Genomic DNA, 16,841 nt, shown 5'->3' on the forward strand with positions numbered 1-16,841 from the left:
TGTTTTCTGAACACGGTCCAGATGTTATAAGCTGAATTAAAAATGCATTTAGCAATGGGGCATTCAGCAACACGGGGGACTTCTGCAGAATTTCATCTCCTGTCTCATGCCATCTTAAAGTAAGTTTGCAACTTTCCTCATTTTGTTGATGTTTTTTTTCTCTTGTTCCTACACCACTTCTGCGCGTCTCAGCCCACAAAGAGTTTTATTTGTCATCTCTAAATAGCTAACAAATCTGCAAACATCGATGTACGGACGTTATTTTAAACGCACCATCCACCTCGCTTACTTACTACTAAACAACCGAAGCAGCACTTTCACTGTCAGCGCGCGCTCCCGACGTCTCCGTCTCTAACCAGCTGACGCTTCTTGTCACAACATCAGAAGCGGGCGCGCACCCGGAATCTACCCGCTTTTTCGCGCTCCCGAGAGTCCGACTCTGATACTGGTTAAAGCTGACTTTACAGACAGACTTTTCTCTTGCTTTCACTTTACAGTGGGTTAAACAGTAATGTCAACAGAAGGAGCTGGGTTTCATAGGGACGCTTCACGTGTCACCACCAACAGCAGCAGCAGCGTTGGGCAGCAAAGTGGAGGAAGGAGTCAGCGGACAGCAGCAGTAACGTTCAGTTGTCAGTTAGCGATGCAACTGGTATGGAATTTTCCATAAGAGCAGCAGCTGCGCAGACACACTACTGCGCATTTAAGTCTTTGAACTTTTACAGGTTTCACAACTTTCTGCTATCCCCCAGGACAAATATGATGGAATCTTTCCAGACTGTCCATCATGTCTCTTCCTTCTAAGCTGCAAGTGTGTGAATTCACAGAAAGCATAGATGTCACTATCAAAACACCCTCACCTGCAATAAAACTCAGAGCTGATCAGAGAAGCACTGACCCCACTACCTCACTCTAAAACCTGACCCCAGGACCTGAATCCCAAAGCCTTGTCTTTGGAGCCAACCTGCAAGAGACACACACTCGTGAACTGTTCTTCTCCTATTCTAGTGGGTGGAGGAAGGACTTTTAAAATCTTTGAAGTGAAACCTGAAGAACTTTTAAGGAAAGCTGTATGTGAATCCAGCTTTTCTAAAGTTCATCCATTGGGCGGAGCTTAGACCTGGGGAGATCTAAGTCGACTCCTTGTTCTTTCCACAGAGCTGTTCCTATTATTGAACCTTCTCTTGGACCACTGCACTTACATCATTTTTGCATCTGAGTGAGCCTGATGAATTCACAAAAATAAGGTCAGATTTTCAATTTTAGTCTGTGAAAGTTGCTAAAAAAAAATCAGAATTGGCTGGTCAGGCTTTTTAAAGTTCGCCAATCAGCCAGAAAGCTGCAATTGGCGCACTACTAACATGAAAACATCTAAAATTTTAATATGTTTGGACAAAGACAAGTACATCCAAAACACATTTTTTATAGTATTTTAAGCCCCATTTGTAGTTGGATAGAGAAAACTCTTCCTATCGTCTACATGGAAAATGCTCTAACAAAACAACAAAATCTGTCTTACTAGCACAGTGAGTTTGTAACTTTTTCTGTGACCATCCATTAAAATTATGTTTTTGTTTTACTTGCTGTCTCCATTTGCAGTGGATATGTCAAACATTGTGGTTCTCAGTTTTGTGGGAACAAAGCTAGGGGCTATGTTGTCAAGTAAAGGTAAAAGGTAAAGGTAATTTTATTTAGGTAGAACATTTTCAGCAAAAAGACAATACAAAGTGCTTTACAGGATTTAAAAGGAAATACAACAAAATAACAAACCAAAAGAAAGAGCAAAAGAAGAAAAAGCTAATAATGTTGATCCAAAGTAAAAAACTAGATACTCCTATTCAGGATTGGTAGACTAGTATGAGTAAGTATCCTCTGGTCTAATTCCTTTTCTGGGTTGGAAGAATAGGAATCTCTGCATCTACAGAGATGAAGAGATTCCCACTCACTCTCACAATCACACAGTTTAAAACGATGTAGACAGCATTTTAATGGGCTTCTGGCACACGGCTCCAAACACCTCTTTCATGGAATTTCGAGCTGGGACTCCGTCGTCCCTCACGGATTTTTGTGCAATTCTATGGTACCCGTTAGTGTCTAGAATTTACAGGGTTTCTGTTACGCGCAATGACCCTTAGTCACTCGCCGGAAGAAAAACGGTACATGGCAACATTCAGACAAAACACAAAGCAAAACAAAGACAGGAGTGAAGGCGGTGACATCACAGGGCCATGAAACCACGTTGCTCAGCCTCCCGGCAGAAGTCCGACAAGATGTTGTTATCAAGGAATGTCCTTGGGAGTGCTCAGCTCCACAGCTGCATGGATAACAGAAGGGGGTGAGGTTATGTTTACATATCTTCAAGAAGATTGGAAATATGCAGCCCTTTCAAGGCAACACGGGGAAAGCCAATTCAGATACAAAATGTCTTAGGTCAGGTAGATTATAAATTTTAATCTTCCCTAAAGTCTCTCTGATACATCTCAGTTCCCAATCATCCAAATTAGTTTGGTCGTTCCACTGAACCGAAACTAGCAACTTCTCCAAGATTGATTCCATTCCATTAGTGACTTTTGGAGTCCTCAGCTGGGCTGCGAGTCACAAGCAAGACTCGCATCCAGCTTGCGTCTCTGTCCATACCAACAGCCTGAGTGTTCGCTAGTTCGGCCAAGTCCGTCAGAGATTTGTCGATAAGCCAGGTACCCGCAAGCTCCAAACAGCAGAAATCCTGTTATCATGAATAAATCCAGGGTGTATCCCGCCAGGTGTGTCCCTGCAGGGCAAGAGGGCTCTCCTGTGCCCAGCCTTCTCGTCGAGAAGATTTGGTCAATTGTAATGATAGAACGGTTGACCAAACCCATAATTTGTAGATTTGGGGGATGTGTAAAGAAAGGCTCCAAGAATATAGAAGAAGACAGGACAAAAACAGGGCAGGCATGGGCAGGGAGGGAGCAGAAGAAAAAAGCGTCCACCTTCACCGAGAGCAAGAGAGGGAAAAAAAGTCACATTGTTAACGATTTCTTCATTCAGTCCTTTTATGAAAAACATCAAAAAACGATAATCACTGTCAGTCTAATCCTATTAGATTTATATTCATTACATTAGCAAGTTAAAGGATTAGTTAAAAATAAGAAAGACTCTAAATATAAAGACATCACAGAAAGTGCCAAAAATACTCATCTCATAACAAATAATAGGGTATATTTCTACAAATAAAAGCTTTTTTGTCAGTTTAATTTTGTTGGCCAACTGCCATACTCCATTGATCAGAAACAACCAATCAGAGCCAGGAGGAGTGTCTTACCACTGTCAATCATGGTTGTGTATGTGGGATTTTAGCTACATGTACATCTTTTTCCCTGTCAGAGATTTGTTGATACTTTTGTAAAACCGGTGACGCAACTAAACTGTCAACATGTTACTCTTTGATCAAAATGTTATTCTTTCTTTGAAAGAGTAACAAGAAAAAAAATTTTTTTTTGAAAGAGGTTAGTAAATGTGAGTTAAGACTTTGTGTGTTTTTTCACTTGGATAGAAATCCTTCCTTCTTCATTATCACCTCCCTGTTGACATTGACATAAACTATTGACTTCAGGTTCCCTTTTTACTTAAACTGTTTTATTGGTTTGAAAGCCATCCTAAATCAGCAGTAATTGACAGTTTTTACATTTTTGCATTTTTTGAGTGTTTGAAAACTATCGCGTCAAAAAGACTTGATAGTCTTTGTAGCCCCTCATCTATCCAAACTATCCAGACTTGATAGTCTTTTTGACTTGACTGTTGTAATGGAATAATGTGTAAATAGTCAACATCAATTCATAAAAATAAATACGAACCAACAACAGTTTCTAACTTGCTGTGCGAAATGCTGAATCTTTCTCTCTTTTTTCGTTAATATTTACTAACCAAAAACAATCAATTCTATGTGGTTTTCTGAAATTCTCTGAAAAGTTCTTTCTGGAATTACACAGGTGAACTTTGCCTTTCGCTTTTCAAGTTCAAAGGATGCCAGCAAATATCATTCCAACACACATATTTTTACTTCCTATCTGTTTTTACCTTTGTTCTAGCACGCTTTTGCACTGTGTGCATCATTTGTATTTTGTTACCCAGCCATCCCATCCACCTGTCAGTGTGATCTATGACAGCAGACCACCATGGCTCTTAACATCCCCGGTGTGGTTGCGGTGGTGCTGTTCTACATCCTGATCCTGGGCACGGGAGTTTGGGCCGCCCGAAAGTCCAGGAGAGCCGAGAGGAAGAGCAGTGGAGACAGGACTGAGGTGGTGCTGCTTGGAGACAGGAATATCAGCCTGGTGGTTGGAATATTCACCATGACAGGTGGGGGATTCTGTGAAACACATATTACAAATATGCTAGCGTGCTGAAAGTGACATATAAATGAACAGCAGCTGAAAAGACAAAACAGAATATACTGAAGGAAAATTCTAAAGCCGCTGACCTGGTCAGGACAGAATCAAGCCACAGAAAGAAACAAGTTAAAACTGAAACTGAAACATCATGAAAAGACCTGAATATATCTGCACTGTTTTACTTTATGCACTTCATTTAACTACACAAGCACTTTATTTGAATCAGTGTGAATGTTTAGTGCGCAGATGTCCTAACTGTTTATAAAATTTAAAAACACAAACATTGTCAACATTTTTCTGAGTCATTTTTAACTCAGAAAGTTATACAACTCTCAGAGATATGAGAGATACAGGTGAATCTCGAAGTGGGCAGATTGAACCTGTAGCCAAATCCTGATTTACCCCTGGCTCTATTTGTTTTAGTATTTCTCCATCATTTAGAAAAAAAAATGAGTAAAGCAAAATTTAAAAAATCTACACAGTGGATCCCATCATATTAGTGGTTAAATATTTGCAGATTCATGGATTTGTCTTTAGAATGTAACTCCAGTGCATGCACCCACAATGTGTAAACTAGCCTTTAAAGGATAATATTGTTGCAGAAAAATCCATGTTTGTTTTTTTAAGTTTGCACAGACTCCAACTAATTTGTACTTGTGCTTGTGCAGCCACGTGGGTTGGAGGAGGTTTTATCCTGGGTGTTGCTGAAGCTGTGTACACTCCCAAAATGGGCTTGATTTGGGCTCTGATGCCGATTCAATACTCAGTTTCCTTCATTATAGGTAAGACCGCAGAGGCAAGAGGAGATGATAATCTTAAAGTCAAACATACTGTATGTGTCTATGCAGTTTGGGCCAATCCAAACCTTTCTATTAAACATTTTATGTAGCCATTACTGAATGAATACAATGGACAGTGGGTGATATTTCAACCCCTGCATTAGGTGGTCTTTTCTTTGCCAAGCCAATGAGGGAAAAGAAATATGTCACCATGATGGACCCTTTCCAGGAAAAGTACGGCAGAGTGCTGAGTGGGGCTCTCGTGCTGCCATGCATATTGGTGGATGTGCTCTGGGTCTCCTGCACTCTGTTAGGACTGGGTGAGTAAACAGCTCCTTAAAATGTATTGTCACCCTTTGAACTATTTTCTCACTTTCCCATGTTGAAACTACATGTTGAATCTGAGGCTGAAAATGTTTTGGGGCGTGTCAGTAACACCTTCCACATCTGGAAACTCCGGATGCTTGATATATCAGTGTTAGCATCACTATCAGCTAATGTTAAACTTTAAGAATATCGATATCGGTCTCGTAACGCATAATGCTTATTTCCATCCTGTTGGAGTTTGTGTATGTGTTTCAGGAGGGGAGGGAATTGGCCATTTCGGTTTTGTTTGTCATGTAAAAGTGTTGCAGCACAGGAATAAGGAATGTTATAGAAGCATTCACCACCTTCTTAAAATAGTAAAACAATTTTTAAAAAGTCATTGTTTACCAAAAATAATTTTGGAAATAAGTCAGCACCTCTGACTTTTTCAGAAGTCTTCTTCTGAAAAGAAGACTTCTGAAAAAAAAAGTGGTGACTTTCAGAAGTCTTCTGAAAAAGTCACCACTTTTTTTTTGGTCATCTTTTGGCAAAATTCATCGTTTGGGAAACAATTACAGGCTATTGTTTTAGGAAGGTGATGCAATGCTAGTGGTGTCGTAATTTTTTCAATGTGTTGAAAGGGTATAGACTTTGTTTACATAATATAATCAAAATATTGGTTATTAAACTGAATAGCAATATTGATATTGGACAGCGTATAGAAACTGAAACATTCACTAATGGAAACAAGTTTTCAAATCTTGAAACTCCAAGTGGTATGAATACTTCTGCAAGGTGCTCTATTGGTTAGGCAAGGAAATAAAAACAATAAAACTTTTTTGACTGGATGCAAGTCGAGGGGTTTGTTTCTCTAACTTATGTGTTTCTATAACAGGAGCGACTATGAGCGTGATACTGGACTTACACTTTGGCTACTCTGTGTGGATCTCAGCAGCGGTGGCTATCGTCTACACTCTGTTGGGAGGTCTTTATTCAGTAGCCTACACTGACATCATCCAGCTCGCCCTCACATTCTTCAGTCTGGTAAGTAGGAGGGTCCTTTGCTACAAACACCAACACTTACAGTACAGTATCTGACAATCTACTTCTGCTTCTACTTCCACATTTAATGAGTTTTAAATCATTTCAAAGCTATTTTGATCCTAATTAGTCATCTAACGCTGCTATAGTATTAGTAACAATTCCTTTATAGTTCTCCACTGTAAGAGTTGGTACTCACAATTGTCTGAGTGCTAAAAGTTTGGAGAATTTCACAAACATATCCAGGTTATGAAGTCTTATGTCATCGGTATGGCTCATGTTTTTTCCTGCTGCTCTCATCTGATGCCTGCAGTCTGATGAGCTCATTGTGTGTGTTGGTCTGTGTACAGTGGCTGTGTGTACCCTTTCTTCTACTGAACAAAACATCTGTTAACATTGCTGAGACGGCTTTCAACCACACAATTCAAGAGCCATGGGTTGGAAGTCTGGACAAAGATAGAGTCTGGAAGTGGATCGATGACTGGTTAATGCTGGTAAGCTGGTCAGTATATTTTACCTCTTTAACACTGGGCCTAATAAAACACATATGCCTTTTATTTCATCAATTGACACAATTTCGAAAAGTGTGCTAAACAAAACAATGAGGCGGGCTTACAGCTCTTTTTAGCTTGGCTAAAACAATCATGCAGTTGATTTTGGTGTTGCAGTGAGACGCTGAACTCCGCCTCCGCCCTCACTTCTAGAGCCCAGTGTTTCTTGAGATAGTTGCATCGACGTCATTTACACTGAAATACTTTTGAAGAGAAATCTTAGTATCTAGTTTGCAACAGCTCTTACACCAAACTGAGTCCACATCAGAGCAGTTCTTCTCTCAAATAAGCACAATAATGTCATCTTGATTTAAAACCATTAAGATTATATCTTATATATTGTTTTAAGATGAAACATCTCCAAAAGCCCTAGGTTTTAGGACTGGAAAAATAAAGATATTGATATATTAGGTTATCTTAATCCTATAACTGACACTGTACAGTTTATGTGCTGTGAAAATAAATTTGTTCATCTTACGTATTTTTTGATTTGGCTTTTTTGTAACACCTTTGTGTTTAACATCAGCAAACTAATTTTAATACCAGACAAAGATAACTTGAGTGAACACAAAAATAGATTTAAAATTATAAATTAATTTATTAACATAAAGAAACTCTAATAAAACAACCAGAGCCTATGTGAAAAGAGTGAAGCTAAACCTAATTTCCACCTTTTGAAGCACCAGCAGCTGTCAAACATTTCAGATAATTGGTAAGGAGTCGCTAAATCATAATCACTTAGTTTTTCTAAGACATGTGAGACCTGCGGTGCTTTTGATCTCTTGCATATTATTTTGTTTTACTGAATAAGCTTTCAGCGTGTCAGACAAGTTGATTTTACAGATATGACAGTATAAATCTTTAAAGCAAAAATGTAAGAAAAAAAATAATTGCAAACCACAAAAAGAGCATTAAAGTAGCAAAAGTCAAAAAGATCAGCACCTTAACTTTTTGTAAAACTTTTTGTTTTACTAAACGTTTGTAAGTTATTCAAAACAGCTAAAGCTCCAATGTTTCCTGTTGTCATTTAGGACGGCCAGACCAATAGCGTCTTTTACAACTTAGTTGAAAGCTGTTCTTTTGGGGAAAAATAATCTATTCTTATTTCTGTATGTGACTGTAAAAAACTATCTCACATTCACATATCTTCTATATTAAGTGTAGAAAAATTATTATCTTCTCAGCTTATTTTCTGGTCTTGAAACATCTTTCTTTAATGGCTTTTTGAGACTTTGGCAAATCCTCTGTAACATTTTACATGCAAGCTCTTGCCTGTATAGCACTTTATTTATTGCTGGAAATTTACTGCCATGACACACTATCAGAAAAATTTGCCCTTGGCTATTCTTCTGAGTTAGAAGAAAATCCCATTTCAATTAATTTTCTTTATATCTGATTAGCATCTCAACAATAATCTTCTGTTTTATCACATCAGACTTTCATATCAATATGGAAGGATTCTGGCCAACATATCTTTTCAGCATCACTTGACATTATTTTGAATCATAAGGGTACTAATCAGTCAGATAGTGACCAAAATGACCGTGCATGGGTGAAATACAGAAAAATGTTTTTTTTTATTTATTACTAATTGTTCATTAATTGCATTGCTTTTTGGATTTTAAACTGTTCAATTAACAGCATGTTCTTTGTTGAGTTTAGTCAAAAGAGGTATAAAGAGCGTGTATTTTGATTCAAAAATGAGGACAAGCTTAATTTTCTGATTGAAACTTACAACTAGTGCTACATGGATCAGATCCATTCAGGTCGGCATCTGTTGGATGAATTTAATTTTATTGTTACTTGAGCACGTCACACTTCCTGCAGTTGTAGGACAGATAATCATTAATGTGACTGTAGAATGCCTTTAAATTGGAAAACCTGGTTAAATATATTCACTGTGTGATAAAAATGATAAGCATGACTGCAGAGTATGAGTTGTTGCCGCCAGAGGTAATTAAAATGATAGGACAGGAGTAACAAAATACAATAGTGCTGTTTGTTTTGATTAGATTTGTATAAGAAGACACACAGTGGAAGTAACAGTGTTGATCCAAACTGACTTCACCCAGTAAGTTGGGAGACGTAGTTTGCTACACGAGGCCTGTCTAAACACTGCAGGCCATAAAAGCAGATGTGGGCAGACATTTGCTTTTACATCTGCAGGATCTGAGTTTTTAGTTTTGAGTAACCTAAAAACTCAGATGGAGTTTTTAGGTTACATTGATAATCTGCCAACCATAGAGGGCTGAAGTTTATTTTTGAACCACTGAATTTGGGGTGGGTTTAGTCTGTAGCTCTATTGTCCAATGGCTTTTCAGCATGATTCCTTTTCATAAAAAAATAATCTTTGGCGATTTATTGGGTTCTTTACAATACGACACTGTTCTGAGCTGATCCAGTATTTTTGCATGTGGATTTTCCTCTTCAATTTTTGCTGCCCTTGCTTTTTGTGTGTAGAATTTACTTTCTTTGCCACTTGTTTTCAGGGACTTGGTAGTCTTTCATTCCAATGCTTCCACCAGAGGACGCTGTCGGCATCTTCATCAAGCACAGCCCAGTTAACCTGCTTTGTAGCAGCATTCCTGATTGCCATTCTAGGAATCCCTCCTGCTCTGGTGGGGGCTGTGGCTGCCTCCACAGGTAAGAACTACGCTAAAGACAAAGTACACATTAACTAGTAAATGCTGGTCAGCCTTTCACAATGAATGATACCTCAGAGCCATATTGCCTTTCTCTGACATCCATTTGTATAACTTTTAAACCACACATTGAATAAATGCCACACTTCAGCAAGATGCAACCGCGAGCTACTGAGTAACATAGTCTTACTGATAGAGTAACTTATAACGACTCTGAGTAAAAGTCGTATGTTGTAGGTTTGAAATAATCCCAGATTTTGCTATGTTTTTACAAACACAACCTAAAATAAATAAATGTTTGTGAATAGTCTCCATATGAGTATAACACATGCTACTCCAGATAGAGAGGAGTGCAGGTAATATTCAAATAAGCAGCAGGAAGATAAGACATACTGCATTTGTGTTATTCCACTGCTGCTAAAGGTCAGTTTCTTGTTTGGTGTGTCCATGTAGAGCCATGTAGAGTCATACATTGCCTGCAAAAAATATTGATAGACTTTGGTAATTTCACACTTTGTCATGTCATAACCACACATTTTATTATTTGATTAGGCGTCTTTTGAGACAGATCAAGACAAAGTAATACCTGATTGTGAAATGGAAGGAAAACGGTAGATGGTTTGAATTTTTTGGACAACCAAAATTCTGGAAAGTGCGGTGTATGTCCTCCCAAGTTAATACTTCACATACTTTATAGAACCAGATCAGTTGAGTTTATCTTGCCACAGATTCTCAGTTGGATTTAAGTCTGTGGTAGGCCAGTCGAGTAGATTTCAAACAGGTTTTTAAAAACAAACAAGTAACCAGTATTACAAGAGAAAACATATCCTTACATAACAAAGAACAAAGTGATAAGCGCACTACTTTTCTGTAGGAAGAAGAAAACACAGAAAGTGTTAAAAATGATTTATAGCTCCACTCAGAGATCAATAGAAAAGCTTTATTACCATAGCATCGCTCAAACTCTTCTACAAACTGGTGAGCAGCTTTTTGCAAGTTTCCACTGATATCTTGATCATTTATCTTTGATGCTGACCACTAAACCCTTGATGTTGCAAGTCATCACTCTAATCTTCATCACCCTCTATCAGATTAAAGTCAAGACTTTGGTTTGATGTTGGAAGAAACATGTTGGTCAAATGAAAAGTTACTTTGAATCTAAATATGCCAGGAGTTTGAATGATTTTGGACTTAACTGTTGCACAGTTTTTCTTTTAACCAAACCTAGCCAGCTTCTTTGATGAAAAGCATCTCTGCAGCATGATGTTACTACCACCATGTTTCGCCATGGGGATGGCGTTAAGGTTCTGTGGTACATCTGATCTGATGTGACCAGAACGTCTTTCACAACTTCACCACTAACCTATCTGCTGTGGTTGGTCTCCTTGAAGCTGTTTGTTCACTGACATTTTCCAACAAATCACAGAACAGCTGCAGATACTCAGGTTAAAATACTCAGAGGTGTACTTTACTTCCAAATTTGGTGGCTTCTGAAAGCATTGGGTGGATCATATCTGGGGATCACATTAAAAGTAGTTGAAGATTTGTGGAAGACTCAACTTATCATCTACAAAAATTGAAAATCCATGGTTACTTCTTTTACCACTTTACAATTTTTGAACCACTTTTTGTTTATGTCTGTCGCTTAAAATCCTGAATTTGTGGCTCTAATAACGCACAGACAATGTGAGAGCTGGTGACAGAAGATTTTTTTAACATTTGTAGCTCAGAATCTGTTCATATCAATCAAATTCAGAAATTTCAGGGTTTACTAAAACATCACGATGATGCTTTGAGTAGCTACTTCAAAATTCAGAACTTGGACCAGGGCTGTAACATTTCTGCATGAGTAAAATAAATCAAAATCAGAATTCCTTTATTGTCATTGTGCAAAAAAGCACAACAAAATGTAAAAAAAAGCATTAATTATAAAATAAAGCACAATGTTAATGTTGTGAATTTCTCCCGTCCAGACTGGAACTTGACTCAGTACGGCTCTCCGCCTCCTTACCTCCGCGGGGAGCACAGTTTCGTCCTGCCTCTCACGCTGCAGTACCTCACTCCGTCCTACATATCCATCATTGGAATTGGAGCCGTGGCCGCTGCCGTCATGTCTTCCACAGACTCGGCTCTGTTATCTGCAACTTCTGTTTTCTCCGCAAACATCTACAAAAACATCTTCCGTACACAGGTAAGAAGATTGAAGGTTCAACCCCGGCAGCCTTAAAACCAAACCAAACAAATTAACCAATCCCAAATAGACAGGATGGCTGTTCACATAAATAACCAAGCATCTTCTCTTCTATGGCTTTTTGTTCCCAGGCCTCAGACAATGAAATGCAGTGGGTGATTCGGGCATCAGTGGTAGTTGTGGGTCTTGTTGGAACATCAATAACGTTCTGCACCAACAGCACCCTGCTCCTCTGGATTCTTGGAGCAGACGTTTCCTATACCCTCTTGTTCCCCCATTTGGTTTCTGTCCTTTTCCTCAGAGTGACCAATGGTTATGGCGCCACCGTGGGTTACATTGTGGGGGTGACTGTGAGGATTTTGTTGGGAGAAAACACTTTGGGCATTCCTGTTGTTCTTCACCTTCCAGGTTGCACTCTTGAAGACGGCATCTATGTCCAGAAGTCTCCTGTTAGGACAGTGTCCATGCTGTGCACCTTGGTAACCATATTGATTTTTTCTTGGTTGGCTGTGGTCATGTTTAACCACAGCTTGCTGCCTGAAAAATGGGACGTTTTCAAAGTTAGACGTATTGTCACTGAACCACCAGAGGACGGTGTTGCGCAAAACCTGAAAGACGAAGCAGGAAATGATGATGAAAGTGATGAGAACAGCCATGGAGTGGCTTTACAGCCATTGTCGCAAACTGAAATATAAATGTTGTTCATTCTGTATGTGAAGTTATGTTCATAGTTTTCGCCTATTGTCAACTGAAACTGAGGCCCTCTGTTCTAGCTATTTTCCAATTTATTTTGCAATAGCATTAATTTAAAATGTTTGCTCTCTAAACATTTTAGAGAGCAAAATGTTTAGAGAATGTTTTGCTCTCTAAACCTGGAACAGCTTGTGTTTATAATACTGTGTTCCTCAGATATCTTCTGTTCTGCCATTCTTAAACGTTTTGGATAATTATATGGTTTTTCATATCAAACAAAGATATTCTGAGTGAATGCAAAAAACAGTTTTCAGATGATTTCATTTGTGAGTAAGAAAAGCTATTGAAACCAAACTCTAAACCTAATAACTATTTGCGCCACCCTTGAACGTGATAACCGGAGTCCATTACTTCTCAGTGGAGGAATTTGGCCCACTGTTCTCTGTCCACTTGTTTCAGTTTAGCCACATCGGAGGTTTTTTGAGCATGACAGCCTGCATGCCACATCACGTTGAAGCGATTTATGTCCAGGCTTTAACTATGCCACTCCAAAACAGTTACTCTGGGTAGTTTGACTCATTCAGATGTGGATTTGATGGATTTAATGTTTGCGTTGCTGGCCTTCCGTATAACCAAGTGCGCTTGAGCTTAATGTCACAAACTGAAAGTCTTCACAATCTTCTGCTTGAGAAACGAATTCATTGTTTCAACAATTGAAGCTAGTTATCCAGATCCCGAAGAACTAAAGCTGCCTCTGACCATCACACCACCACCACCGTGTTTGACTGTTATGATGTTCACTTTACAAAATGCTTAGTTTACCACACATGTAACATAGCTGACTATATTTTTCTGGTTGCAAGGATCATGTGAAATGTGAGACAAGCCTTTGTGTTTTTCTTTTAGATAATATTTTAACCATGTTGGATCGGATGCAACAATATTCGATGTGCTTAATGAAAACTTTTTTTTGTTTTGGTTTTACTGAGGATAACTTAGCCCGATGTTTCATTTTGTTTGATATTTGTAAATATTTATGTTTGACAAAATACAAACAGAAGAAATACATAAGAGGCAAATACACTTTCACACGACTCTGTTATTCAAACAGCTGCGTAGAAACCCGAGCTTGAAAGCACAAATGAAGAGAGTAAAGACGGTGTTTTGTAATTACACAGTATTTACTGTAGGTTTGCTTAAACAATCTTAGCCCTAATTGGCTAGTCACTTAGCATTATTCAGGTACATTAGCATTCCAATTATTAGTTTATGTGATATCTTGTTGGTGATTTTCTTCTCTCTCTTAGACCTCTTTGACATTAGAAAAAAAAAAAATCATGTTTAGTCATACATGTGAACATTTTCAGTGCTTTTAGAAACAATAACATTTCATTTTGCCTCTGTGGGGTAGAAAGAGAAAAACAGCTACCAAACTGTGAAATTCTGGATATGAGACAAAATATCTGCACTGTAAAGTACCTGTATCATTAATAAGATGTGAGCCAAATACCTGGATGAAAAAAACAGTTTCATCAATGTTTTTATATCTGTATGATTCTTCACATGTGTTCTTTGTAAAAAAAATTTTTTACTTTTGCACTTTCTTGCATTTCTTAAATAAAAATGTTCTGCTGCTTAAGAAGGAAGGTCCGTATTTGTACCAGAGCCCAATAATCTACGATTTTTTAATATTTTTCTTGTTGTTGTATCTGGTGTGAAAGCTTTCAAGGAGTTATATTTGAATTATGTCCCAGCACCAGAAGACGGCCATGTCAGCTGGAGGAAATGGGCTGTTGAACATGGTCAGTGTATCAATGTATTAAACCTTAAGGCATTTGGCTTTATAATTTCACCAATATCCTAATAACTTGAACATTTCATTCAAACTCCAAAGATTGGATGAATTTATAAGCTGACCTTTCTCCGCTGTCACCACATGCCAATGGCACTGGCTGTTGTTAGGGGTCTAAAAAGGCTGCTAAGTTGAATTATATCTCATAACTATCGTTAAGCTAGATGATAGGAGAAAGTCGTAAATTTCAGAATCAGTATTTCTACTGATTTCTCTCAGCGGCATCAAGAAAACCTCAGAGGATTTGGAAGCAGCTGAACCCAACAGTGCAGCGAGTTCCCTATTGAGTCACTTGACACCAGACTGCAAATACTTTCTAAAACTGAAGTTAGCATTGGTATCATCTTTGCATTTCCATCTAAGATTTTTCCAAGATTTTGTTCCCAAGTAATAAATCGGATGAAAGCTAAATCGCACTTCCGGTTAATGAAGGAACCCTCGTGACTTAAAATAAAACTAGCTTTGTAAATCCAGCCCCTTAACTTTGTAGAGACAGGTTAAGTGTGCATTATGTTTGCTGAGAAGGATGGAACAGCTACACTGTTGTGCAACACTGGTCACATAGAGAGCTTAATCTCCACCTCTACCATTTAATAAATCAAGAGGGAACCTATCGTTGTCAGCCCATAGATGGTAGACATGAAGACAGAAGAGACTTTGCTTTGTCTGGTACTTTTCTGCTCATGGAGCTGCACATGGAGCCTGGTGGGGAAAAAGATCATATATGATATCACTGTATCTTATGAGATAGTCAGAGGAAGAAAGCAAAACATATAGTAATCTTTGAATCACACTGAAGTTATACCTACTACCACAGTAAGCATCATTACTTAGTGGCAGTTCCTAGTTATCTGGGATATATCTGGCAATGATGCCTGGAGGAAATACTAGAAACTTTAGCAAGCAAACACTTAACAAATGCACACCATTGAGTACTGATGTGATATTAACACAAAGCAGGAGACATTTGTGAAGTCAAGGGCAAAAGATGTGTGGTTTAAATTTTTGCAAATAAAAATCTAAAAGGTGTGGCAAGTATTTGTGTTCACTGAGTAAATACTTTGCAGAATCACTTTTAGCTGTAGTTTCATTCCCAAGACTCTTGTGACATGTCTCTACCCCTTTGTCTTTTGCAACATACAGTGGCTCAAATTCATTTAGACTTGAAGGTGTTGAATCTGTAACTATTGTAACATGAAAATGCTTTCATCTGAAGGTCTCCTGTACAGTTTTTACTATATGACTAGGGTTGTTCTCCCATGACAAGCTAAACCTCAGACTGGACAATAAACAGCACCATCTCCACCACATAGTGGACAGACAGCAGAGCACCTTCTCACATAGGCTGCTCCAGCTCCGCTGTCGTAGGGACAGATACAGGAAATTCTTCCTGCCACATGCCATCTCACTGTACAATAAAAGCTAAATCATTGTTCTGCACTAATCAGTCCAATTTTGCACAACTGCACTGTGGCACACTTGCTGTACATATATTTACATATACATACTGTATCTGCATTTTTTGAATCTTTGCAAGGACTGCTCTAAGCTGCTTTTTATATTGACAGCATGTTATATTTTATTTTTATTTTGCCTACAATTGCTACTCAGTGGTGGTTGTTGTGTGTCTTGTCTCTATGCTGCTGTAACTGCAAAATAATTTCCCTGCTGGGATGAATAAAGTAATTCTATTCTATTCTATTCTATTCTATTCTATTCTATTCTATTCTATTCTATTCTATTCTCAACTTCTTAACAAATTATCTCAGCATGTACACATGGTAAGAGATATAAAGAGACCTGATGTGCCAGACTTCCGTGGCCGGTTAGCTCAGTTGGTTAGAGCGTGGTGCTAATAACGCCAAGGTCGCGGGTTCGATCCCCGTACGGGCCAGTTTTTTTATTATTATTATGTTTTTCATTTTAGTCATTAACCTAATCATTTAATGATAAACTAGTCGGCAGAAGACGACACTATATCGTATTAAAGAACAATATTTTGCTAGGATTATAAAACTATTACTCCAGGACTACTCAGATCCTAACTAAAAAAACGTGGTGACAGATTATCCGGTTGCTAGACATTGAGCAGAAAGTAAAAGATAAACATGTTAAATAAAAAAACAGAACTAGTTGTAATGTTGCTCGGTCAAATACCTATGGGTGATGCCAATTTCCAGTGCGGGTTCCATGGTGTAATGGTTAGCACTCTGGACTCTGAATCCAGCGATCCGAGTTCAAATCTCGGTGGAACCTGTCTTTTTCTTACGTCCCCTATACGAGTGTATATGATCTGTACGAGTGTATACATCTCATTTATGTATGCACTTGTAAATAATGCTGGTACTCTGTCCACATGTTTTTTATAAACCCGACAATGAAAAAAAAATTATAAATGTTTGATTTATATGTATGA

General features: G+C 38.3%; 1 protein-coding gene and 2 non-coding genes across 5 annotated transcripts; all 3 read left to right on the forward strand.

Annotated features, from left to right (window-relative positions):
• Positions 1 to 14,212, forward strand: LOC102228116 (high-affinity choline transporter 1-like). Of its 3 annotated transcripts, XM_023333054.1 has the most exons (10): positions 1 to 119; positions 1,159 to 1,247; positions 4,111 to 4,338; positions 5,039 to 5,152; positions 5,314 to 5,469; positions 6,351 to 6,499; positions 6,847 to 6,990; positions 9,537 to 9,690; positions 11,663 to 11,880; positions 12,012 to 14,212. In XM_023333054.1, exons 3-10 carry the CDS (start codon positions 4,155 to 4,157, stop codon positions 12,573 to 12,575), a joined length of 1,683 nt encoding a protein of 560 aa, XP_023188822.1. In that variant the 5' UTR covers positions 1 to 119; positions 1,159 to 1,247; positions 4,111 to 4,154; the 3' UTR covers positions 12,576 to 14,212. The 3 variants fall into 3 exon arrangements, with proteins under 3 accessions (XP_023188822.1, XP_014325733.1, XP_023188821.1); XM_014470247.2 differs by lacking the exon at positions 1,159 to 1,247 and having other exon boundaries at positions 4,131 to 4,338; XM_023333053.1 differs by lacking the exon at positions 1,159 to 1,247 and having other exon boundaries at positions 2 to 119.
• Positions 14,213 to 16,245: 2,033 nt separating this feature from the next.
• trnai-aau lies at positions 16,246 to 16,319 on the forward strand. The gene has a single exon. It is a non-coding gene; the product is annotated as a tRNA-Ile (tRNA).
• Positions 16,320 to 16,609: 290 nt separating this feature from the next.
• Positions 16,610 to 16,681, forward strand: trnaq-cug. The gene has a single exon. It is a non-coding gene; the product is annotated as a tRNA-Gln (tRNA).
• The last annotated feature ends 160 nt before the right edge of the window (positions 16,682 to 16,841 follow it).

This window comes from Xiphophorus maculatus, chromosome 5, assembly GCF_002775205.1.
Source record: "Xiphophorus maculatus strain JP 163 A chromosome 5, X_maculatus-5.0-male, whole genome shotgun sequence".
NCBI lineage: Eukaryota > Metazoa > Chordata > Actinopteri > Cyprinodontiformes > Poeciliidae > Xiphophorus > Xiphophorus maculatus.